The sequence below is a fragment of the Epargyreus clarus genome, unplaced genomic scaffold (assembly GCF_041222505.1).
Source record: "Epargyreus clarus isolate Ecla_fem2 unplaced genomic scaffold, WU_Ecla_fem_2.2 ptg000025l, whole genome shotgun sequence".
NCBI lineage: Eukaryota > Metazoa > Arthropoda > Insecta > Lepidoptera > Hesperiidae > Epargyreus > Epargyreus clarus.
This window is the reverse complement of record NW_027332232.1, coordinates 2,472,406-2,500,251: the sequence shown is the minus strand read 5'-3', so window position 1 is coordinate 2,500,251 and position 27,846 is coordinate 2,472,406. Positions and strand designations below refer to the sequence as shown.

At 35.6% G+C, this 27,846-nt stretch overlaps 1 protein-coding gene across 5 annotated transcripts; it reads right to left on the bottom strand.

Moving 5' to 3' along the window:
- Positions 1–17: 17 nt before the first annotated feature.
- LOC140752690 (uncharacterized) lies at positions 18–26,977 on the bottom strand. Of its 5 annotated transcripts, none has more exons than XM_073087022.1 (8): positions 26,720–26,977; positions 25,419–25,575; positions 24,116–24,163; positions 23,176–23,247; positions 21,486–21,650; positions 16,133–16,312; positions 3,631–3,722; positions 18–1,810 (listed from the first exon to the last, which is right to left on the bottom strand). In XM_073087022.1, the coding sequence occupies exons 1-8, from the start codon at positions 26,864–26,866 to the stop codon at positions 1,514–1,516; spliced, it is 1,158 nt and encodes a 385-aa protein (XP_072943123.1). In that variant the 5' UTR covers positions 26,867–26,977; the 3' UTR covers positions 18–1,513. The 5 variants fall into 5 exon arrangements, with proteins under 5 accessions (XP_072943123.1, XP_072943124.1, XP_072943126.1 ...); XM_073087023.1 differs by lacking the exon at positions 16,133–16,312 and adding an exon at positions 5,988–6,164 and having other exon boundaries at positions 20–1,810; XM_073087025.1 differs by lacking the exons at positions 18–1,810; positions 3,631–3,722; positions 16,133–16,312 and adding an exon at positions 11,377–11,987 and having other exon boundaries at positions 26,720–26,974.
- Between the last annotated feature and the right edge of the window lie 869 nt (positions 26,978–27,846).

Sequence of the window (27,846 nt, the reverse complement as noted above, 5' to 3'; positions counted from 1 at the left end):
ATAACAGAAAAATGTTAAATTTATAATATGTACATAGTGAACAAATAAATACATTTTGAAATTAATAGTGGTTTTATATTTACAACACCCTAAAATATTGTTTAAAATTCTTAATATAACTCAAATCATTTACATTTCATATACCTATTTCCAATTAAAAATAGAACATCATTTTTTTAAATGTTATTTTTAACACAAATTTAAATTTAATGTAATTTATTAAAATATTTTTTACTATGAATTTTTTTAGAAAATTAAAATTCTGAAAAATGCGCGTAATTTAGGATATTATCCGTTTCCTGGGAAACTTGCAATTTAGAAATAGACACTGGAAATTTATCGATTAAGGATTTTTTATTAATATTTTATTGATTAGAGAATTGACCTTTTGGCTTTGGGGCGTTTAGGAAATCTTATACCTTTCATAGACATGTTTAATTTAAAGGCAGCCATGGTTATATGTGATTTAGAACAAAATGAAAAATTGTTATTTTCTTCTAATTTTGAAATTGTATAATTTTAAAATTTATTTAATGTGTAGAAAATTAAATTTTTAATTTGAGAAAACATGTTTTTTTTTGGAATTGGTTGATTTAACGGCTGTCATAGTGACTACATGTGATTCAGAATAAAATCCAAATTAATTTTTTCTTCGTAATTTTGGAAGAGAATGAATTTAAAACGTACTTTATGGGGAAGTTTCATTTCGGGAGTGTAGTTTTGGGAATTTTTAATTTTAGTCGATTGTAATTTTGGGAATTTTGTCGTTTTGGCATCTTAGAGGCATTTTCTAAGAATAAGACACTTGGGAATTTTCCATATCAGGAATTATTGACACCGGGAATTTTTGAAAATTTTGCCCAGGCATTTTATTCAGTTATTAATTGGGAATTTCGTAGTTTTGGCATCTAAGAGGCACTTTTTAGACTAACTTCCACTTGGGAATTTTTATGGGAATTTTTAAATTTTGGGAATTTCGTCATGCAAAGAGCCTCAAACCATATCCGGGTGCTGCTTCTTGATGTGCCACTTCAAGCTCGACTGTTGCACGAAGGCAACCTCGCACACCGTACATACATGCCGCCTATCATCCAAATGCATCATTATGTGTGTTTGTAAGTTCTTCTTCCACTTGAAGGTCGCATCACAAAATAGATTATTTACTTTCAATTGCGTAAATCAGTATTTTAAAAAATCTTATACTTTTCATAGAGGATTATTATTTTGAAAAAATATATTGTTTTTGTTGATAGTATGTGATTTCGAACAAAAGATTTTTATATTTATCCTAATTTTGAAAATGTATTTTTTATAATCCATTTTATGGAGAACTTTCATTTTGGAAGTATAATTTTGGAAATTTTTAATTTTGGTCAATTTTAATTATAGGAATTTTGTCGTTTTGGCATTTAAGGGGCACTTTCCTAGGGAACTTCGACTAGGGATTTTTTTATACCGGGAATTTTTCGTCTTGGGAATTTTTATTTTTATTTTGGGAATTTTGTTTTCAAATTTATACCATATCCGGATGCTGCTTCTTGATGTGCCACTTCAAGCTCGACTGTTGCACGAAGGCAACCTCGCACACCGTACAAACATGCCGCCTATCATCCAAATGCATCATTATGTGTGTTTGTAAGTTCTTCTTCCATTTGAACGCTGCATCACAAAACGCACATTTGAAGGGCCTACTGGGCGAATGGACAGTTTCGTGTCGAGTCAATTTACTTTTAGTAGAAAATGTCAGGTTACAGTTAGCACATGCGAATTTCTTTTCGCCCATGTGAAAGTTTTTTTGATGTTGCAACACCTGGAAATATAATGAGTTATGTTATTTTTTTGATGTAAAACATCTATAGCCGCACGTAAAACCGATTCCTGGCGTCGCCACGCTATACGATGGTATATATATATACACTCTATATGCAGTAGTGTGTACGGTGTGGCGACGCGTCGCCATGCGCAAAAATCGTAATATTTTATTTTATCATTATGACATATTTAGTTCCTATCACAATATGTTCTTTTCTGCATATTACTTTTACAAAATAATGTCGATGTTTCACATCTGCCAGGCGTCCCGTGACGGCTCACATTGCTTTTTTTGTAATAGAAAGTAATGGATAAAGGGAAGAGGGGAGCTCAGGTAGGGTCCTGGGGGCAAGCAAATGTTCAAGTACACGTAGACATTTGGAAAAAGCTTGTATTTTTTTTATATAATATAAGAGTAGCAGACGAGCATGCAGTCCACCTGATGGTAACTGGCTACTGCCGCCCATGGACATCCGTAATCAACCCCAGATAGGATTAGATATTTCTACCTGAGCTCGGCCACAGATGCGCCGCTACCCCTGAGGACTAAGCTGGAACGCCTCGGAAAAGTCTGTCTCCCTTACCACACCCTTCAAACCAGAACACAGCAGCGCTTAACACTGCTGTTATAACAGAAATAGGTGTGGCGGTGGTGCCGCCGGAGTCGAACCACAAAGGGTTCTACCACCTTCAGATCAACTTCTTAGTTTGGGGGCCTCATTTAGTTTTCCGCCACGGGCTGCCGACGAGCTTAGACACAAACGCTTTCTACACTCACAGCCCCAAACTAGGATTCCCTGTACCCTGGGCGCCATGGACACACACAAAGACGAATACACAAACACCCAGACCCAGAACAGATATCTAAATTCATCATTCAGATATCTGTCTGGCCGGGGATCGAACCCGGGAACCTTTGCGCGTCAGACCGGCATGGTGACCGCTCCGCCACGATTACGCCAATGAATATGGAAGTCGCTTATGAGCATGTCAGCTTGCCAGCTAATCGGGATGGTAAGTGGCTACAGCCGACCCTGGAAATCTTACAACCCCAGATAGGATTAGATTCCTACCTGAGATCGCCTACAGCTAGCTACGATTTTGAAATTTTGGAGTATGCAGCAAACATCAAGCATGTGGACGCGATATAAGATAAACTGTATATCACGGTGTAATGTATGTAAAAAAAATAAATGTATGTAAAAAAATAATAAGGTAAAATGTATGTAGAAAAATAAAAAAACTTTTTTACACATAACAGTTCACAATGTAGTCCTTTATGAAATGGCATAACGACGTCACGCCATATTGAATATTTAATAAATAAACTACCGAATAAATAAAAATATGTATATTGTGTCTTTGTCAGCATTTATAAATATTTTTTTTTATATTTTTCAAAACTCCATATATTTTTATTTCAACTACTCTATATTATTATTATTATCTCTATTATTCTGGTAAAGTTGGAAGTGGCGAATTTTCACATTATTTTTGCTCTCCTGTAATTGATAAAATGTACATACGTTCATCTGACTCTTCCACCGCGATATCTAAATATATATAACTCAAAGGTGACTGACTGACATAGTGATCTATCAACGCACAGCCCAAACCACTGGACAGATCGGGCTGAAATTTGACATGCAGGTAAATGTTATGATGTAGGCATCCATCCGCTAAGAAAGGATTTTGATAAAATCTACCCCCAAGGGGATAAAATAAGGGATGAAAATTTGTATAAATCTTCTTAGTTAATAATATTACTTCGTAACGCGAGCGAAGCCGCGGGCAAAAGCTCGTACGTTATAGAATTACCTGGAAAGGATATGCAAATTTCTTCCCACAGGCACCGCACCTCGGCGCCGGGCGGCCATGCGCTTCCTCCATATGAAAACTGCGCATATGACCTGACAACAATTCACATATTTATTTATTTATTCATGATCACCAACATAATGCGGGTTGCAGACCAAGAGCTAAGCTAAGTTAGTTTAGCTTAGCTCGCATAGCTGACGCAGTTTTCCATACTTGTGTGCAGACCGCAAACTATGCGAACTAAGCTATGTGAGCGAACTAAAATATGCGAAGCTAAGTTAGTTGTGTATGCCGATGCGCAGCTACACGAGCTAAGCTAAGCCCCTCCCGCTACCCCGCACACCCTTTGCACATCCTTCGCCAGTGCTGTCCATTGAACTACGCAACACTGACTGAGCTTTGGCTTAGCTGTTGGTGTGCACGCTATTTATTTCTAGCTTAGCTTAGCCTAGCTTGCTTGGCATAGCTTAGTTTAGCCTTGGCATAGCTTAGTTTTCGGTCTGCAACCGGCTTAATGCACACCGAATAAAAATAACAATGATAAATACAGAGAAAAGAGGTAAGTGTTGTAATGACACAATTGGTGCAAATATGTTTTAATGAACAAAACATGATTATGGAACGAGATGAGGTTGAAGTTGGTAGAACCCTCTGTGGTTCGACTCCGGCGGCACCACCGCCACACCTATTTCTTTTATAACAGCAGTGTTAAGCTGCTGTGTTCTGGTTTGAAGGATGTGGTAAAGGAGATACACTTTTCTGAGGCTTTCCAGCTTAGTCCTCAGGGGTAGCGGCGCATCTGAAGCCGACCTCAGGTAGAACTCTAATCTTATCTGGGATTGACAGATATCCATACAGCAGTAGCCACTTACCATCAGGTGGACTGCATACTCGTCTGTTACTATATTAAAATAAATTATAGTTTAAAAACTAAAAACCACGCTAAAATCGCTTAATAAAAATCATTAATTCTGATTAGGATAATAGAACAAAATTATTAACATTGTGTAATGTCATCGGTTCTTGATAAGTGTTCAAAATGTTTAAATTAATCGGACCGTTCAAAGTGGGTAAAAATCGAGTTCAAAGATTCCGTTACATGACCTACAGGTCAAGCTAATAAAAGCGTGGAAATAACAATTCAATTCAGAGTAAAAAGCGTGGGGTGCTTGATATTTTATATGTTACAATCATTCTATTGGTAATTATCTAAGAGAGAATAGTTATGAACCGCAGTAAAATGCACCCCACGCTTTTTACTCAGAATTGAATTATTATTTTACGAGTAATACTTAAATTTTATTATAATTTTATTATTTTGTGGCGATTAATTATGATTGATTGATTTAAGTTCGATCAGCAATAAAAGCGTGTTCTTTTTTATTTTTTTAAACTATTATTTATTTTTAAATTTTTAGTCTGTGACTAACTCATAAATTGGGGAATTAATTAATCTAATGGGATAATGGGAAACTGTTATCAAATTATTGCATTGACATCAGTTCTTGATGCGAGTGCAAAGTTTAAAATTGATCAAGCTTCTAAAAACGGGTGAAAATTGAGCTCAATGATTCCGTTACATACATACATACCTGCATACCTGAGACATTTATAAAGAAAAAAAGTTTGGAAAATCCAAAAGTACACGACTCATAATGCTCATTTAATTATGAAATATAAAAAAAAAAAAAAAAACTTAAGTCGTTCAAAATTAATTGCCGAAAAAACAGCTGTAGTAGGAAGAAGGTACTGCACAAGCGCCCCTGGTGGAATAAATGTACATAATATCTATAGATATACAGTCTTGTAGTTTTCGTTTTTTATTAATTGCAATTAAACGACACTGAATTAATTAATCATTCGCATTTAGTGACCTACAATCGTCGATTAGAATTAAAAAAAAAAATTAACTCAAATGATGGATTTTTTCACAAGTTACAGTGTTTTCAGGTTTCACACATGACGGACAGGAAATTTTTTTGACCTATTTTGGTGTTTTTTTCCAATTCTATTGCAGTAAATCAATTTTTAAAAAGTATGGAATTAATCTCCATTAAATTATCTCGACAATAGTATGCAAAATATCTTGATTCCGTGAACTATCAAGGCTATAAATAATAAAAATAGCCGCCAAAATGAATCGAAAAAAAATTTTCGATCGTAAAGCACTCTCTGATGCTTCGCATCATGAGTCGTGCAAAAATCTCAAAGGTATGTGAAGTCTACCAATACGCACTTTACGCCAGTGCGGTGGATAATGGCCTAATCCTTCTCATTATGAGAGGAGACCCGTGCCCAGCAGTGGGACAGCAGTAATGGGTTGTTGATGATGATGAAAAAGGGGGGATCATACATACCTGGCACTTTCTCCTTACAGAGGTAACAACTCCGGAACTTAGGTCGTAGCTTGAGGTGCACATGCCTGTGGTGCTGGCTGAAGTGGTTCCGTTTCTTGAAGGTCCGCTCGCAGACCTTACACGTGTAGGTCGGCGTACCATCCGCCTCTGTTGTCAGGTGAAACTCTTCTTCTTTACCTATTAAAGTAAACATTTACTAATGATTTTTTTGAACGAAGTTCCTTATCGCGCGGTACGCTGGGTAAGGGCTAGGCGAGCGTCACGAAAAATCCTCACGACACTTTTGCTATAGTGTGTAGGACTTATTCTTTAGTGACTTATTAGTGACTAGCTGACCCGGCAAACTTTGTACCGCCTCAAAATCTATTTATCAAATATATTTCATATAAAATATAGCCTATGTTACTCGTAGATAATGTAGCTTTGGAATGGTGAAAGAATTTTTAAAATCGGTCCAGTAGTTATTGTAATTCCTATCAGCGCCCCTAGCGGATCGTGTCAGAACTAGGAAATCGTATAGGCCAATACGTAAACAAATACCAAAACAGTCATATTTGTCGAAACGTAAAAACTCCTGGTAAGGGTACAGGTAGGAATACCTAATCCTGACTGATGTTCATTACAGATGTCCACGTGCGGTAGTAGCCACTTACCATCAGGAGGAGTGGTCGTCTGCTACTCCTATATTATAAAAAAAACATACTGTCCATCTGTCTATCTCATGGTAAATGGCTACTGCTGCCTAGAGACATATGTCATTAGCTTCCTATCTGAAGTTGGACACAGATGCGTTTCTACCTCTGAAAAAGGAGCTAAGAGGCCTGGTCTGTCTCTTACCACACCCTTCAAACCAGAACACAGCAACGCTTGACACTGCTGTTATTAGGCAGAAATACGTGGTGACGGTGGTTTGAAGGTGGTAGAACCCTTTGTGGTTCGACTCCGGCGGCACCACCGCCACACCTATTTCTACCTAATAACAGCAGTGTTAAACGCTGCTGTGTTCCGGTTTGAAGGGTGTGGTAAGGGAGACAGACTTTTCCGAGGCGTTCCAGCTTAGTCCTCAGGGGTAGCGGCGCATCTGTGGCCGACCTCAGGTAGGAATATCTAATCCTATCTGGGTTTGATTACAGATGTCCATGGGCGGCAGTAGCCACTTACCATCAGGTGGACTGCATGCTCGTCTGCTACTCTTATATTATAAAAAAAAAAAACGGTTGTGCCTGTTCAGCGGACCCACAGAGATAAAACCTTTTTAGTCACGTCTAACACCTTCAAAAGTAAAGATTTAACCTAAAGTTAAAATAGAAAAGACTTAACCTAAAGTTTATTTTATGATATGAAAGTAGCAAACTGCAGTCCACCTGATGATACGTGGCTACTGCCCCGCCCATACCCCATTTCAATCCTTTTTTAACCATGCTGGCTCTACCAACTTTTAAATATTATAATATGTATTTATATTTTATGTATGCATAGCAACAAATATACAAGGTATTTAGCAACGGGAGATCTCCCGCCGGGCTAGGTGATCATGCCGGGGAGCGGCCGTGCTCCGACAGTCTCAGTTCCCAGCTTGTATATATGCAAGATGTTAAAAAAACTTCGATAGCGTGATTCAGAATACATGTGGCGCCATCTGATGACGAGTAGTGGGAAGACTCCACAGTACCTCAGTTAAAAGGTATAAGTGTGAAAAGCATCATTTACATTTATTATTTTTCTTTATAACAAAGAGTCAATCATCAATCCATTACTGCCTTACTGCTGGGCACGGGTCTCCTCTCAGAATGAGAAGGATTAGGCCATAGTCCACCGCGCTGGACAACTGCGTATTGGTAGACTTCACACACCTTTACAACACTACTGAAAACTCTTATACATATTATATGTATGTAGATTTCCTTACGAAGTTATTATGGACAATAAATGAAAACAATAAGTTAAAACGACTATTATTTTATTTAAATATTACTGGAATAGTTAAATAACATTACATTTAGTTTTTAATATTAATGTTTTAGGAGCTAATAAGTATTTTACACGAAATATAATTATGTACATCTAATATTAACATATAACATAATATTTATATCTATTTCTTCTAGTACGAGATCCTACTAGATTCCAACAGTTTTTTTATTTAAATATATAACAACAGGATTACAGTTTACATGGTTGCTTTGTTGCTTACAAAAATAAGGCCGGTAGTCAATCGCATTAAATTTTTATATAATTTTTTTAATTTAATTTATCATAAACAATTTTGAAACTTTAAAAATAATAATTTAAAATAATTTCGTACCAAAAAATATAAAATAAACAAAATTTTAAAACATAATTAAAAATAAAAAACGACACTAATTTTAATAAATAAATAAATTTGTTTTGAAAGAATAATACTTGCCATTTTCCAATAAGAATAACTGTATTTTTCAACGAAATAATAATAATTATTTACGAATGTGTTTTAGTTAAAAACTTATCATGCTGTCTCTGAGAAAATATACCATTACTAAAACTTAAATTGTATTTACAAAAACCTTATTATACTTTTATTTACTAACTTTAATTTCGTATAAACTTCAAGATTTATAGATAAAAATAATGAAATACTTATAATTTTATAAATAATGGAAATATATGTTAAAAAAAGTTATTCGACGTAATACATTGTGAAATAAAAAAATATAATTATTGGCCATAAAAATATGTACATAGTGTACCTTCAATAAAATAAAATTATGTCTCTAGCTCCATTTGCTGCAAAACATACTCTAATATTATTAAATTATATTCTTTTATGGAAAAGATATTCCTTCTTTGTGAGCGAAATATCTTTATGTTGTTTATATATTAGAGCTTTCAAAATAAATGTACTCAGAATAATATTTTATTTTGGATTTTGACTTTACATGCAAAATAATTATTAATTTTATCTTTTATTTCATGAACTATTTAGACATCCTAAAGCGGTTTCTTATAAATTTCGTTTCAATTTGTCACAAGCAACGTATTGTCCAAAATGTGTTATTCACAAGTCTCGTGTTATTCATTATACGTCAAATAACATGTTATTCTAATCTAGTCCCATGTGATTCGCAAGTTCTGTATTATTCGCCTCAAGTAACATTTTATTGATCTCAAGTCCTATGCTATTCATATCGAGATCTGCCTTATTTATCAGTAATTCGTGTTATTCTACTTCAAGTAACATGTTATTCATTTCAAGTTTTATGTTATTCACACAAGTTATTTTATTTATTGTTACTTAAGGTTATTACTTAAGTATCTATTTATTAAATTCTGCCGCTTAATATGCAACATAACATGTCTACGGAGGTGCTTCCTCCATTTAAACGCCTTTTCACAGTAATCACAAAAATCCTCTAAGTGGAAAACCCTTAAATGACGTGATACTTATACGACGTTGTATGTATAACATTCTGAAGAATTTAACGTATTATTCACTTCAAATCTCATGTCGTTAATTTAAAATCCATTGTTATTCTCAAGTGTGGTGTTATTCTGCATTAAATAACATGTTATTCAACTCATTCCCGTGTTATTCTAATTCAAGTAAGATGTTATTTTAAGTCCCATGTGCCGAGTTACACGCTTCAAATTCTTTGTTATTTATCAGACAGCCCATGTTATTTTATTTCAACTAACATGTGATTCAATAAATTCTGTGTTATTCACTTAAATTCTCATGAAATTAACTTCAAATTATATTATTATTCACGTTTCAAGTCATGTTATTTTACAATTCAATTCTGTCGCTTCATATGAAGCATGACATGCCTACGGTGGTGCTTCCTCCGCTTAAACGCCTTCTCACAGTAATCGCACTTAAAATTCCTGACATTCGAGTGCTTACTCACAAATCCCGTATTATTCTCAAGTGTGGTGTTATTCAGCATTAAGTAACATGTTATTCAACAAAAGTCCCATATCATTCTATTCAAATTGACATGTTATTTTAAGTCCTATGTAAAGTGTTATACACCTTAAATCCTGTGTTATTTATCAGATAGCCCGTGTTATTTTATTTCAACTAACATGTTAATTAATCAATTCCGTGTTATTCACTTAAATTCGCATGAAATTAACTTCAAATTATGTTATTATTCACTTTTCAAGTTAGGTTATTTTACAATTCAATTCTGCCGCTTCATATGCAGCATGACATGTCTACGGAGGTGCTTCCGCCACTTAAACGCCTTCTCACAGTAATCACACTTAAAATTCCTCACATTCGAGTGCTTAATCACATGTTGCCGCAAGCTGTTGCGCCTCGCGAACGTCATATCGCACACGTCACACACATGCTTCCTCTCGCCCATGTGGAAGATCTGCTGGTGACGTAACACCTCGCACGGCCGAGCGAACTTCTTCCCACAGGCGTTACACGTCGGCGCTGGTATACCGTGCATCTCTTCTAACTGAATATGGCTGGATTTTAATGTCTTTGTTTATACAACACTCTAGAATCGTCTACTTAGTGAAGTCAAAGTCAAAATATTTATTTTAAAGCAGGATTATATGAACCTACTTAACCTATTATTCTCTTCAAAATACGTGTCATAAATTTCAAATTTCGTATTATTCTCATGTCGGGTCTTGTACTATCTTAAGTAACAGGTTATTTCAAGTCCCATGATACTCTACTCAATTTAACATGTTATTTTAAGTCCCATGTGCAGTGTTATACACCTGAAATCCTGTGTTATTTATTTATCAGATAGCCCGCGTTATTTTATTTCAACTAACATGTTATTCAATAAATTTCGTATTATTCATTTCAAGTCTCGTGTTATTCACTTCAAATTGTTATAATTCACCTTTTACATAAATTACTCAATTCTGCCGCTTCATATGCAGCATCACATGCCTACGCAGATGCTTCCGCCACTTAAACGCCTTCTCACAGTAATCACACTTAAAATTCCTCACATTCGAGTGTTTAATCACATGTTGCCGCAAGCTGTTGCGCCTCGCGAACGTCATGTCGCACACGTCACACACATGCTTCCTCTCGCCCATGTGGAAGATCTGCTGGTGACGTAACACCTCGCACGGCCGAGCGAACTTCTTGCCACAGGCGTTACACGTCGGCGCTGGTATACCGTGCATCTCTTCTAAATGGTACTCTCTTAAATTATGCGGTACTTTCACGTCGTTGTATGTGTAACAGGCCTCTGTTTAACGTATTATTCACTTCAAACCTCGTGTTATTCATTTCAAATTCCGTATTATTCTCAAGTGTGGTGTTATTATGCATTAAGTAACATGTTATTCAACAAAAGTGCCACGTTATTCTACTCAAGTTAACATGTTATTTTAATTCCCATGTGCCGAGTTATATAACTCAAATCCTGTATTATTTATTAGATTGCCCATGTTATTTTATTTCAACTAACATGTTATTCAATAAATTCCGTGTTATTCATTTCAAGTATCGTGTTATTCACTTCAAATTATTTTATTATTCACCTTTTACATAAATTACTCAATTCTGCCGCTTCATATGCAACATGACATGCCTACGAAGGTGCTTCCGCCACTTAAACGCCTTCTCACAGTAATCACACTTAAAATTCCTCACATTCGAGTGCTTAATCACATGTTGCCGCAAGCTGTTGCGCCTCGCGAACGTCATGTCGCACACGTCACACACATGCTTCCTCTCGCCCATGTGGAAGATCTGCTGGTGACGTAACACCTCGCACGGCCGCGCGAACTTCTTCCCACAGGCGTTACACGTCGGCGCCGGTATCCCGTGCATCTCTTCTAAGTGGAACGCTCGCAAATGCGGCGGTACTTTCACATCACAGTAGTAACAGCCGATCAACTTCGGTCGGAGGTTCAAGTGTACGTGGTTGTAGTGCTGTTTGAAGCACGGACGGTTCTTGTACGTCTTCTGGCATACGTTGCACGTGTAACACTCTGTGCCGTCCGCTTCTGTTGTTAGCGTATAGTTCCCCTCTTCGCGCTTGCCTAAAACAAAAAGATGCCAGCTCAGTCTCAGTTCTTCTATTTATACGCTACGTCATGCAAATGTTTGTCTTTATTGATTGTCTAGTGTCTCTCTTCATTTATAATCGAATAGGCGCTAAGTCTCGGGCGCGGTCCCACAGATGTCATGACCGTCGAACCCGACTCACACTTGGTCAGTTTTTTTTTCGTGGGAAACCCTGCATGGATTCCTCTGTACCCTGCGGAGAGGATATGCCTGACTTTACTATAAATACTAAAGTTAGGTTAGATTAGGTTAGGTTGGAGAAAAGTAGTATAATATAACCTGATTTCCCATGTAAAAGGCTTGCTAAGTCATATACGTATAGTTTTCTTATAGTAACTTATTACCTATACTTAACTCAGGTTAGTTCGCTAGTAAAAAGATTAGTTCGGAGGTGGTATACCAATGCAAGGTTTTTCAAACTTCAAGTTTAATTCAGGCAATGGACCATTAAGCTTAGTTCGTTTATTGTCTATATGCAAGGTGTTTGCAATATTCAAATTGAGTCGTTGAACGCCATCTTGCATGTCACAGAAACAACGCTATCAAGTTGAAATCTATGTCACTAACCAATATGTAAACTATTCGCTATTATATTTATAAAAACCATGGGCTCAAAAGATTGTGACTGGAGTATAAGTATTTCACTATTTATAAACATTTTAATTCTCTGTTAAAGTTCATGTACCATTTCTTCATGATCCTCTTCTGAAAATATTGTATGTAATATTTTAATTCTCTGTTAAAGTTCATGTACCATTTCTTCAAGATCCTCTTCTGAAAATATTGTATGTAATACAACTTCCATTACATTTTTTAGTGTCTGGGTTGTCTCGAGTGCACCAGGGGTGGGGAGTTAGTCGCGTACGAGCCTTAGACGAGAGCGGACGTCACAACCCTGAATTCTACTTGAAACTGCTTAACGCAATCATAACACTCCTGGTACCAGTAACTTATTGTAAATTTACGTATTTTCCTATCATTCTTCAACTGTGATTACAACATCAGTTTTAAACACTTTAGCATCTACATATTCGATCACATTTGAAATGAATTCAACGCCTTCATTACATTTAATAGTATTTTTATTTCATCAATATATAATCATTTTTGCTTAAATTAATTCTTATTTCATTACAATTTCAACTTTTACTTCATTATTTTTTTTTTCAATTTTACTTCATTTAATACAGATTTATTCACTGTTCACATCAAACTATTTTCATACTTTCATTTAATTTAAATTTCTATTTATTTTTCATTTCAAATTAATTCACTCGTTTCATATTTAACACTATCTTCATATTTTCATTTTCATTTAAATTATATTTCTAAATATCAGTTCTGCCTTTTCATATGCAACGTCACATGCCAAACGAGATACTTCCTTCACCGAAACGCCTTTTTTATTTTTTCAATTCAATATAATTCAATCTTTTCATCATACTTCATATTTACAATTAATTTATAGTTCAATTTAAGTATCAGGCCTGCCTTTTCTTATGCAACAGCACATGCCTAGCGAGATGCTTCTCCACTTACACGCCATTTCATTTTATCAATTTAAATAATTTCACTCTTTTCATTATATTTAACACTATATTTATATTTTCATAAAGTATATCCTTATTAAAGTATCAGTTCTGCCTTTTCATATGCAACAGCACATGCCTAGCGAGGTGCTTCCTCCACTTGAACGCCTCATTACAATAATCGCACTTAAAGCTCCTCACAGTAGAGTGCTTCACTAGATGCTGCCTTAGATTATTCCGCCTCGCGAACGTCATGTTACAGACGTCACAGACAAACTTTTTCTCGCCCATATGATAGATCTTCTGGTGCCGCAGCACTTCGAACGGAAAGGCGAACTTCTTCCCACAAGCGTTACACGTCGGCGGCGGTATCCCATGCATCTTTTCTAGATGAAACGCTCTCAAATGCCCTGGGACTTTCTCATCGCACAAATAACACCCTCTCAACTTGGGTCGTAATTGCAAATGCACGTGGTTGTAATGTTGCTTGAAGCACATCTTATTCTTGAAAGCCCGCTGGCACGTGTTACACGTGTAACACTCTGTGCCGTCCGCCTCGCGCGTGAGCGTATAGTGTTCGTCCTCTTGTGGCTTGCCTAAAACAAAAACAGACGGTCAAAGTTCACATTTCCTCCTCATTTCGCTTCAACGTATCTTCGTCATATTTCATGGTATTTCGTTGACGTCCGCAAAGCTTAAATGAGTGTAACACAGCACTCTATCAATAGATGGCGTTGATTACATTGTTAACTTGAAGTAGATGGCGCCACTAGAATTATAAGGATTGGCAGTTTGTACTCCGACAAGAATTTTTATTTAAAATAATTCACTATATTGAAGCTTGAAGAAGCTCAACTTTATTTTACAATTGTGTTACTGCGAAAGTATCTTCGTGATTATATTCTGCTTCTATTATAATACATTTTCTATTTCAATTAGCAATGTTTCAGTGAGAAGAGACAGAGTAATGAAGTAATGAGAAAATCTATGATAAATCCATGCTCAATCAAATATATTGTCAAAATTATTTACAACAGTAATTACAAATAGATCCCACTACTGTCTATGGTTTTTCCCCAAAAGTAAGTCTCGGAAAATATTCTACCATGCTACTTCAATATAGATCGATACAGAGATTTCACACTAAAATACGAATTATATTTACATTAATACTGGACCTAGAATTGATCCTTGAAGTATCCCGTTATTAAATCATTACATAACATTAAATTTGTGAGATTAATTTATATACCTTTCCCATTTAAGAGTTAATATCTAAATGGTTTATTTTAATTTTCGTTAATACAAAATTAAAACATTCTGTATTAAAAGGCTTGTTATCAAAGGCTTTGCTTTGATCCACGTACAATAAAACTAGCGAAATAAATACTTATATTACTTAAAGTATTGTGTCCATGTTTATAAATATCTTTATACATTATATACGAAGTTATATTAGAATAATAAATAATTTATAATGTACAATGTATTGCCTAAGTAGAACATTAATTGAAAAATAAATAACTTAACACATTTTTTTACATTGCCCTTAAACCAAGTTATACATATACACTAGCTGACCCGGCAAACAATGTGTTGCCATATAAACAAAAAATGTTAAGGGTGAACTACCCTTATCACTTAGGGGTATGGAAAATAGATAGTAGCTGAATCTCAGACCTACTGAATATGCATATAAAATTTGGTGAAAGTCGGTGAAGCCGTTTCGGAGGAGTACGGTAACTAACATTGTGACACGAGAATTTTATATATAAGATTAATTTCGATTCGATTAATATTATTTTCGATTTCATATATCAGTTAAAATTTGATAATTAGGATCGAATTCTGTAATTGATAACAATTAAATATTATTGCACTTAATATTTAATTAGAACAATAGAAAATACATGAAGTAGGGCAGAATTAAACACATCCCTTAAATTTCTGAGCATTTTAAAGACAAACTTAAAATACTAAATTTATTTGCAGCGCTTTATACATTATTTAAGAAATAAACGACACTTTCTACACTCACAGCCCCTGGTACTAGGATTCTATAGGTGTCGTGGGTGCCATGGACACACATAAAGACGAATACACAAACACCTAGGTCCTAGACCCAGAACAGATATTCAAGTTTATCAAATCATATTCAGATATCTATTTTCAGATGTATACTCATTCATTCATTCATATCTTTATGACCGAGGATCAAATCAGGATTCCTTTGCGCATCAGGCCAGTTAGGTGACCTCTCTGCTGGTATACTCCCAAAGCCTAGGGCTTTTCAACCCTCTTCGCATGCACTCTAAGATGCTGGGTCAAATGCTTCCTCAACTTAAACGCCTCTTGACACAAATCACACTTAAAGTTCCGCACCGTCGAATGCTTCATTAGATGCTGACTGAGATTCTTCCTCGACGCGAACGTCATGCTGCACGTTGGACACACAAACGCCCTCTCCCCCATGTGGAACGTCTGCTGATGACGTAACACCTGGAACGGGTAGGCAAACTTCTTCTCACAGACATTGCAAGTCGGGGCTGGTATACTGTGGACCTTCTCTAAGTGGAACGCTCTTAAATGACCCGGCACTTTCTCCAGACATAGGTAACATGATCGTAACTTGGGCCGTTGTTTCAGATGAACATGTTTATAGTGTTGTGTCATGCTGTCCTTGCGTTTGTAGACCCGTGAGCATAGCTTACAAGTGTACACTTTTATGCCGTCTTCGTATGCCGTCGTGTGAGTCTGTTCGCTCGTCACGCCTAGAACAGAAAGACTCGCTGAGCTGTCGATCTTGGTAACTCTTCAGTTCAGCTACATTCGGTTTAGGATCTTCGAGAGTGTCGATCTTATTTTCAACAGTAAAATCTTCAGAAACTACGAATGTTTTGAGTATATCAATGGGAATACTTTTTCGATTATTATAAATAATACGCACTAATTATTTTCATTATATGAAATGGTTACAGGCACATTATAACTTAATTTAAAATATTCTCCTTTTTGTAAAGGACTAAAAAGTAGAAAATAAATTATACGAAAGACGTGGACACCGCACGCCAAATAATAATTGACGGATCAAAAATTATGTGAATTTGTGTAGAAGTCTCGTCTCTCTTACAACTATTTTGCGTCGTATATCTTTTTAGAAGAACCAAAAAAAAAAAAAATATGTTTGTCGACAAAAAACAATTATTTATTAAATAAATCTTAAATGCTAATCAACAAAATAATTTTCATTATTTTCTGAGATTGGCAAAATAATTTTTATATTTCTTTCATTTTGCCACTGTAAGAAAATTATCAAATTATTTTATTTATTAACATTTAAGATTTATTCATAAATAACTGTTTATCGCCATCATGCATGTTTTTATTACTTTTCGATTTTCGTAACATATTCCAGTGTCTACCTAAACTTAGAGGAGAAAGAGTTTGGTTTTCCTTCCCTGACGAGACAAAAGAGGACGTTAGATTTTTTAAATTCTTCTTTTGTAATTCTTGAATAACTCTACTAGCATTAACTAGCAATAATATTATTAATTTTATAGACTTATAAAAATATACGCGACGAATAGATAGATAACCTCTCTTCCTTTGGGAAGTCGGTTAAAAATAATAAAACACGTATAAATATAATTGAAAAAGTTTATTTTAAATATAAATCATATAGTAACAAAAATATAACCTATAACAATATTATATTTATTTAAAACTGCAAACGATATTTATTTATATAATGAGATCCAACTGCGTGACTTCTTAGTTAAATAATTTTAACAATTAATTTTCAAAAACTTATATATCACTAAAATGCTTTTTCTTCAAAATATATTTTATAAATGGATGTGATGTTTTTTTTTACCACGCTTTTATTAGCTTGGGTTATATCTATGTATGTATGTATGTAACGGAATCTTTGAACTCGATTTTTACCCACTTTGAATGGTCCGATTAATTTAAAATTTTAAACAATTATCATGAACCGATGACAATATACGATTTTAATAATTTTATCTCATTCTCATCATCAGGATCGTCAGGAATCAGGTTTAACAATTATCCTTGTGCGGTTTTAGTTTTTAAACTATAATTATTATTTATTATGTCACTCGATTATTAAAAAAAAGCTACCTATATTTGTAATGTTTTAAAATTATTAAAACACACTAAGTATTATATATTGTGATGTTAACTTTTGTAATAGATTCAAAGTAAGTGATAAATATAAAAAAATATTTTTAATCAATCAATACTTAAAAAATAATTATAATTTATAAAACAATACCTTTAACAATTCAGAAATCACGCAATAAGATCTTGTACGATCATAAAATCTAAAACATTGGCTCATATGTTGTGTAAATATTGTGATGTTAGAGTTGTGTCGTAAAAATAAATTCTTGTAACATTTACTAGGGATTGTAAACATATGAATTATGCTGATTGAGGTCACATTTATAGAATACTAGCTGACCCAGCAAACGTTGTGTTGCCGTATAAATAAAAAAATGTTAAGGGTGAACAACCCTTATCACTTAGGGGTATGAAAAATAGATAGTAGCCGATTCTCAGACCTACTGAATATGCATATAAAATTTGGTGAAAATAGGGTAAAGCCGTTTCGGAGGAGTACGGTAACTAACATTGTGACACGAGAATTGTATATATAAGACATTTGTTTTATACATACAATAGTAGTGTTGTATTGAAGTTATTAACAAATTCAATTTATTATGAAACAAAATAACATTTACAATGTATATTGATTGGTCAACAAACTTAAAATTTTGAAAAACTTTCAAATGAAACCAATACTCCGTATTACGTAACCACCTCTAGGCGAGTAGCTCTCACACTTGACCAATTTTTCTAATAAAATTCAATTTATTTACATTTAATACAATTCTCGATAAATATTTGTTACTTAATAAATGTTCAGGTTGTGTAAAAAATTGTGTGTTACCAGTGTAACACATAAGCTTTGGAGTGAGAATTCACGGAGCGGTTTTTTTTCGCGGAATAGATTTTGTATCAAAACTCATGAGACCGCAATTATGTGCGATTATGAAGCCGTTACAGTTGCGTACACCGTAGGACGGAAAGAAATTTTGTATTCGGCTTTCTAGTTAGAAATAATTTAACCCATATTCCACCGTTTCTTGAAAAATTAACCCTAAGGGGATATATTTAAAATGGTAAATAGACGTTTCATTATTAACAATCAGAAAGCCAAAACTAAGTTTCATTGAGCTTACATCAAAATCGGATTTTCACACTTTCAACCTATTTGACCCCTTAGGGGTGAAATATCAAAAAATCCTTATTTAGGATGTCTACGTTACAAAAGCAATCTATTGTCTTGTTCTTGCTTCTATCTTCAGTAGTTTACGCTCTGCGATGCCGAATAAATCACTCAGAACAATTATTTTCATTAGTATTGACTTCCGCATAATAAGTCGTTTACAAAAGCTACTATTTATTCATACACATTACGAAGAAAAACACGCTCTGTGAGTTCTTAGCCCCTTTAACACTGAAAAAAGCACTAAAATGTCCTCATATCCACCAAAGTTTGTCCCCTAGAAATTCACTTCAGGATGATACTTCGCCATGTGGTAGTTCAAGCTGGCTTTTTGCACAAACGCCTGTCCACACACCTTACAAACCTTCCTCCTATCGCCCGTGTGTATCCGCTCGTGTAGATCCAAGTTAGCCTTCCTCAAGAACGACTTCCGACAGAACCTACAGTGATGGTCTTTCACCGATTTGTGCTTAAACATATGCTTGTAGAGGCCTTCGTAGCTGAACGATTCGTATTTACAATGTTCGCACTTATGCTTCTGGCCCATCATGTGGTAATTGTTCAAGTGTTTTCGCAACTGAATCCTCGTGTTGAAAGCACCCTTACAAGCATTGCATTTCACCCTATCGTCAATCCCATGCACATCTAGCTTATGTGACGTAAACCGTGCCAGCGTCATGAACTCTTCCTTACAAACGTCGCAGACAAAACGGGGCATCTTGTAGTGTTTCGTCTTCAAGTGATAACGCAGTGAGAGGAGTCTCAAATAGTTCTTGTCGCAATGTGAACAGTAGTACGTGCCGTCCTCTTTCCTGTAATCCTCTGGGCGGAGTCTGAACTTGCTCCAGCCTGAAGACAGAAAAACACAGTTCAGTTCGGCGTCTTCTTCTTCGGCTTTTTTCGTGGAAGTTCCAGAAAGTTCCGTGATATTGTATATTCGGGTAAGTTCCAGAAAGTTCCGTGATATCGTCTACTTTCTTCGCAAATGGGTGATAGCGCTCCTTTGTGGGCGCTAAAAGCTTAATCGGGGCGGCGAATGGTCCAATGAAAATCAGGGGACGTTGAAATGGTTTAGGGGCGATAGTTTGATTTATTTATTTAATTATTACCCTTTTTTTTTTTAGTGTGGAGGCCGGCGTTTTACAAAACCTCGTGTTTCTGGGTGAAAATAGAGCCTCTTTATTGCCATCTTATTTTTATAGATTTGTTATAGAAAATTATTATATTTTCAACCCTTAGGGGGCGCTAGACAATAATTATTCCTAAAAGCAGTATCGACGAAATAAATTTAAGATCCTATGGTTTGGTTTCCTCAAAACTTTTATTTTTGTCCATTTAAAATTAGCGATTTTTGAAAAAAATTCGTAGTCCTCAAATCTCCGTTCGATTGATCTATCACAAAGGTGAAATATCGTTGGTGATCGTGATAAACTCAATACATATTTGAAGCCAGTGCATCAAGTTTGCGCGTGGTGTGTGTGTGTGTGTGTGAGTGTGTGTGTGTGTGTGTGTGTGTGTGTGTGCGCGCGTGTGTGTGTGTGTGTGTGCGCGTGTGCGTGTGAGTGTTTGCGTGTGTGTGTGTGTTTGTGTGAAGTGACATTTCTACAATCCGGCTACTATATTTCCCATAGGATTCATCGCGTTATGGATGCACAGAGGTCACAGATATAACGAAAATCGAATTTACTTACTACTCTCTTAATTAGTAATTCTTTTTTTAATCAATTTTTATTTTATTTGACGTTAATACGCTTATTTTTTCCGAATTCATTAAAAGAATACAGTCACCCGCATTAGGCGTAGGAAAAAATCTTAAAATTAAAACTTAGTTGTCGGATAGTTCTCAAAAATAACTTCAAAAAGTCATCGCTTATTCTATGTCCTTAGCTATCCTTATATCTATATATACAACATAACACTGTACATCTCTCATTCAATCCTTTATAGCTCACTGCTAGACAAACACCTACTTACTTTTATTCATAACATTGCAAACTAAAGCAAACAAACATTCAGTCCACCTGATGGTAAGTGGCTACTGTCGTCCATAGACATTGAAGGTGGTAGAACCCTTTGTGGTTCGACTCCGGCGGCACCACCGCCACACCTGTTTCTACGTTATAACAGCAGTGTTAGGCGCTGCTGTGTTCCGGTTTGAAGGGTGTGGTAAGGGAGACAGACTTTTCCGAGGCGTTCCAGCTTAGTCCTCAGGGGTAGCGGCGCATCTGTGGCCGACCTCAGGTAGGAATATCTAATCATATCTGGGGTTCATTACAGATGTCCATGGGCGGCAGTAGCCACTTACCAGGTGGACAGGTGGCATGCTCGTCTGCTACTCCTATATTATAAAAAAGGTGGCTACTGCCGCCTATGAATATTGGTAATCAACCCTAGATGAGATAATATTCCGGACTAAAATTGACCGCAGATGCGTTACTATCCCTGAGGACTAAGCTGGAACGCCTCGGAAAAGTATGTCTCCCTTACCACACCATTCAAACCAGAACACAGCAGTGCTTAACACTGCTGTTATAACAGAAATAGGTGAGGCGGTGGTGCCGCCGGAGTCGAACCACAAAGGGCTCTACCACCTTCTAAACTAAAAAGAACAATTAAGAAGTAACACCTACCTTTCGGTTTCTTAGTCTCCGATGCCTCTGGAGCGTCCTCTCCCCTCCCTTCTTCTTTTATCTTCCGCGTTTTTCCTTCTTTCACCTTCTTGGTTTTAGTTTTTACTGTGGTCTTACTTTTCGCTTTGGTCTTTTTTGATTCTCGTATCGTTGGGCTAGGTTCCGCTGCAAAGATTGAGAGACTTAAATTAATCTCAAATCTAAATATATATAACTCGAAGGTGACTGACTGACATAGTGACCTATCAACGCACAGCCTAAACAACTGGACGGATCGGGCTGACATTTGGCATGCAGGTAGATGTTATAACGAAGGCATCCGCTAAGAAAGGATTTTGATCAATTCTACCCCCAAGGGGATAAAATAGGGGATGAAAATATTACTTCGTAACGCGAGCGAAGCCGCGGGCAAAAGCTCGTAAGATTATAAGAATAAGACCATACGGGATCTGCTATGAAAATTGAGGGATTTAATTGTTTTTTATTTACAATAGCGTAGTCTGCTGTAGTCATTGGGGGACTTCAATTAATCTTATTTAAGGCCATAGCGGGTCTGTTTAATGATTGCGGGACTTAAATTGTTCTTATTTAAGACCATAGCGGGTCTGTTTTAAGTCTGGGGGCTTATATTAATCTTATTTAAGACCATAGCGGGTCTGTTTAAAGTTTGGGGGCTTATATTAATCTTATTTAAGGCCATAGCGGGTCTGTTTAAAGTTTGGGGCTTATATTAATGTTATTTAAGGCCATAGCGGGTCTGTTTAAAGTTTGGGGGCTTATATTAATGTTATTTAAGACCATAGCGGGTCTGTTTAAAGTTTGGGGGCTTATATTAATGTTATTTAAGACCATAGCGGGTCTGTTTAAAGTTTGGGGGCTTATATTAATGTTATTTAAGACCATAGCGGGTCTGTTTAAAGTTTGGGGGCTTATATTAATCTTATTTAAGGCCATAGCGGGTCTGTTTAAAGTTTGGGGCTTATATTAATGTTATTTAAGGCCATAGCGGGTCTGTTTAAAGTTTGGGGCTTATATTAATGTTATTTAAGGCCATAGCGGGTCTGTTTAAAGTTTGGGGGCTTATATTAATGTTATTTAAGACCATAGCGGGTCTGTTTAAAGTTTGGGGGCTTATATTAATGCTATTTAAGACCATAGCGGGTCTGTTTAAAGTTTGGAGGATTATATTAATGTTATTTAAGACCATAGCGGGTCTGTTTAAAGTTTGGGGGCTTATATTAATGTTATTTTAGACCATAGCGGGTCTGTTTAAAGTTTGGGGGCTTATATTAATGTTATTTAAGACCATAGCGGGTCTGTTTAAAGTTTGGGGGCTTATATTAATGTTATTTAAAACCATAGCGGGTCTGTTGTATTGATTGGTTAATTTAATATTAATTAAGACCATAGTGAACCTTGTGCAAATAAGATATGAAGCAAGACTTTTTGTTGGTTTAAGACCACACAAATAACTTATGTAGACTTAGAGATAAAATTAAAATTCATTTTGACCATGAACCAAACAAGTATACTTAAATAATTAATGTAAGGCCATGTCACAGCCATGGTATTGTTCTATGATATAATATTTTATAAAAAGTCTTAGTAAATTGTTTTGTAAGTGTATAGTAAGTGTACAATATGTATATTTAGTAAATACATATCGAGCTAAATAGTGGAAATAACATACCTTCAATTTCATATTTCATATCATAATCTTCGTCCTCATAGTCGTGTATTGGTGAATAGTCATCTTTCATGTCTGTTTAACAAAATAAATAATAATTACATAAGTATTACATACATACATTATCATCATCATCATGATCAACTCATTACTGTCCCACTGCTGGGCACGGGTGTCCTCTCATAATGAGAAGGATTAGGGCATAGTCCACCGTACTGGCCAAGTGCATATTGGTAGACTTCACATACCTTTGAGATTTTTTAAAATATATCTCCCAGGTTACCTCACGATGTTTTCCTTCACCGTTCAAGCAAGTGATAATTAATTTAGAATATGCAATTTTAAAAAATTGATCAAGAGGCCCAGTTCCACTTTTGAAATATATATTTATGCTACTTAAAATAATAAAGCAAAATAAAAAAGAAATATTAAGTTAAGATTAAAACAATTTCGCAACAATCCATACTGCATGGTTTAAAATATATACCATCATACATATTTGTAGCGGATTGTTGCGAAGTAGTTTTAATCTTAACTTAATAGCATGGATTTCCACAAAGTAATGCCTGATACAATTAACTAAAAAATAAATAGTCAATCAATATTATTGATTTAATAAAAACAAAATTTAATAAAAAGCAAAATTAAAAAATAAAAAATTTATTGGGAACAATTATTAATAAATTAAATATTAGTAAGATAAAAGCACTAAAATTACAGAGCAAAAATAATAATAATTATGTATTATAAAATGTAAATTGAGTCATTTTAATAACATTTTTAATAAACAGCACAAAAGAAACATATATATGTAGATAGTTTTTTTTTTTAATAATGTATAATAAAATGATTATTAAATAATCATTTTATTATCAGGATATGTATGTAACAGATCAAACAATGCAATTAATTTTATTTAACAAACATTATTCTTCGTACATACCTATTGTTTCACTGAGTTCCTCTTTAACAACTGTTTTTAAACCTAAACCTGAAACAGTAATGTTATATATTTTTACAATTTTTACAACTGTATAAATAGTCAAACTGTGAATCAGAGTTATAAATATATTTTACATAGCCTCGAACAATATTTGCGCCATGAAATCTATTTTTTTTACAAAATTATAGTGGCAAGTGGCAATGCAGGCTATCTGACGATACTGGCTACAGCTGCCCATTTTTTTTATAATATAGGAGTAGCAGACGAGCATGCAGTGCACCTAATGGTAAGTGGTTACTGCCACTCAAGGACATCTGTAATCAACCCCAGATAGGATTAGATATTGACTGAGGACTAAGCTGGAATGCCTCTGAAAAGTATGGCTCCCTTACTACATCCTTTAAAACAGAACACAGCAGCGCTTAACACTGCTGTTATTAGGTAGAAATAGGTGTGGCGGTGGTGCCGCCGTAGTCGAACCACAAAGGGTTCTGCCACCTTCATGGGTATTGGGTATTGGTGGGATTGCCCATGGACATCAGCAATCAATCCCAGATAGAATTTGATTCCTACCTAAGATTGGCCAACCATGCCTGCTAGTTAGTTAACAATTAAGTTAACCTCATGTAAATGTCTGTATTAGAATACCCTTCAAACCAGAATAAACCCTTTTCCTATCATACATGTTCATAGTAATGGTGTGCACTCACCACTTGTATCAATTCATAGATTCTTTTTTAATAAAGACTTCTATAGAACCCTCTGTTGCTCCACACTTGTTTCTGCCTAATATCAGCAGTGTCAGGCGCTGCTGTGTTCTGGTTTGAAGGGTGTGGTAAGGGACACATACTTTTCCGAAGCGTTCCAGCTTAGTCCTGAGGTAGCGGCGCATCCGTAGCCGACCTCAGGTAGGAATATCCTGTCCTATCTGGGGTTGATTACAGATGCCTATGAGCGGTAGTAAGTAGCCTTACCATCAGGTGGACTGCATGGTCGTCAGCTACTACTATATTATAAAAAAAATACACACATTCAAAATCAATGATAATAAGACAGTCAACAGTCGTTTATAAATATACTAGCTGAACCGGCAAACATTGTTTTGCCACAAAAATAAAAAAATGTTAAGGGTGAACAACCCTTATCACTTAGGGGTATGAAAAATAGATAGTAGCCGATTCTCAGACCTACTGAATATGCATATAAAATTTGGAGAAAATTGGTAAGCCGTTTCGAAGGAGTACGGTAACTATAAGAATATAAGATTATATATACGGTAAATATAAGATTCAATGTTACAAACCTTTTAATTGACTAATGCTCCTATTGTAGAGGTCCATAAACTTCTCCTCGCACGTCTGAACCTGTTTCCGGAAGAGGAACGCATCCCGGACCCTCTGGATGCAGTGTTTGCATATTTTGTATGTGACTACACATAACTGGCCTGGCACTGGACTAACCTAAGGAAAAATAATATTTTTAATTAATTATAGAAATGGAATACATTTTTTTTACTAATACTTTATTTTCGGTTGGAATTAATGGAAGAGGTTGTGAATTAATAGATTAGAGCATCGTTTCCCAGTCTTTTTTATTCCACGGACCCTTAGTAAATCCAGCACAGTTTTCACGGACCCCTTAATAAAATATATATATTTTTTTAAAGATTAATAATAGTGTTATACATCATTGGATGCATCTTTTTTATTTTTTTAAAATACCGTGTGCTTAGATCACATTTTTCCAATAAAACTGATTGGCTGATTTTTCATTTTGCGGCCCTTTTGCATTTAATGAGCGATTTAATGAGCGCGAGCCCAGGGGTCCACGGACCACAGGTTGGGAAACGCGGGATTAAAGGACAAAAATTAACCTCTTTTTCAAAAATAGCAACTCATAGGAAGCAGTTAACGCCTCGAATAAGTTTGTACTCAAACCAAAATACAGCAGCGCAATTTATTAGGAGTTCTATAACAGTAGTGCAGTGCTTCTGTTTTATTTATAAAATGGAGTTAAGTAAAGGAATTTATACAAGGCGTTCTAGCTTAGTATTCAGAGAAAGTAAAGCATCCGTGGCCAACCTCAGATAGCTTATTCTATCTGGAGTTGATCATAGATGTCCATGGGCTATCCCTGTAGTTCCGGGACAAGAATAGGGCTACGGTATCCCCTGCCTGTCGTAAGAGGCGACTAAAAGGGGGCTTCTGGGGTCGTGGGTGGCAAGAGTGGGAGCTCGAACCGCCCAGCCAACGGCCCCGGGAAGGACGGCGGTATGTGTGGTCGCATACCGTCGTACGCACCAGAAGGTACGGTGAGCGATAAGCTCACCTGGGCGGAGCCCGACGGGGCAATGCGCTAAGAGGACTCTGAGGCCGCTGAGGACGGCCACCGGGGGGGTTTTAGTGCGGTAAGAGTCCCACATAACCCTGTGTCGCTCCCAAGGCATCGGGTACCTTTTGAAGGTTTCCCCCTCGTCAACAAGAAAAAAAAAAAAGATGTCCATGGGCGGCAGTTTACCATCAGATGAACTGACAACCCGTTTGATACTTCTATGTTACATATAATCGAGGGTTTTCAAGTACTAAACAAAGATATAGAACTCACCTCTATATTAAAACTATCTTTAATCATATCGGAATATACTTCTTCCCTACCATCGTGAAAATACGGTTGTGCAAGGTCATCGAAGGACCCCTCGGCGTGACAACACCGACACAGGTCCTTCTCCGGACTTAAACTAGTTATCGACATTGTTTAACTTATATAAATACAACTAATCTACAAAAATACGACAATAACAATTGCTTCACGATTTGGCGTCTACTGTCGTGTCGGCCATGTTATTTTTGTTTTTTTTTTCGTGTGATTGACACCGGTGTTTCTGTTCGTCCGGATAGTTATATAAGATTCTAAATAGACTTTTAAGTTTCTACGTTTAACGTTTACTTCATTAAAGTCGTAAAAATGTAGAATTTAAATCAATGAATATTGATACGTTTAAAAATATAATTAATTCAATTTAAATAATATGAATTCTCATGAATAGCCAACTTTATAATTTTACTGTAAATAACGCCATCTAGTAGAAAATCTGTTTAAGTAGTTGTAATTATAATTAAACTCGTTTTCCTATAGATGGCGCTTATACCATTTACTTGTTACTCATTTTCTGTGCCTTTTATTAATATTAATAAGCGCCATCTATTATTGAGTAGAAAATCTATATAAGTAGTCGTAATAATAATTAAGTTTGTATCCCTATAGATGGCGCTTATACATATTACCCATTTTTCTGTATTTTTGTTAATATTAATTAGCGCCATCTATTATTGAGTAGCAGTTAATATCAAAATATTCTAATAAAATCCATATCGAAAGGTTGAAATTAAAATGATGGAATTGTTTCCTATATTTTAGTGCAATGTAACGAGGAAAAATGTTATTGTGCTATTATTAACGACAAACACGGTTCTAATAAATAATATTATTATAAAATGGTGGAAAATGAAGTACCATGCTATAGTCCGCGTAAAACTGCTAGTCCGCTCTGAATATAGAAATGAATCGCGTCGCCATAGCACATTGTATGACTACACCTGCTGGCAACAACTTCAGAGCGGACTAGCAATTTGGCGCGGACTAAACCAGGAAAACCGGTCGTGGTGGGGGGACGGCCTAAGTATTCAACATCTGCATATGTCCCCTCTATGTCTTCGTCATAGATTAGTAAA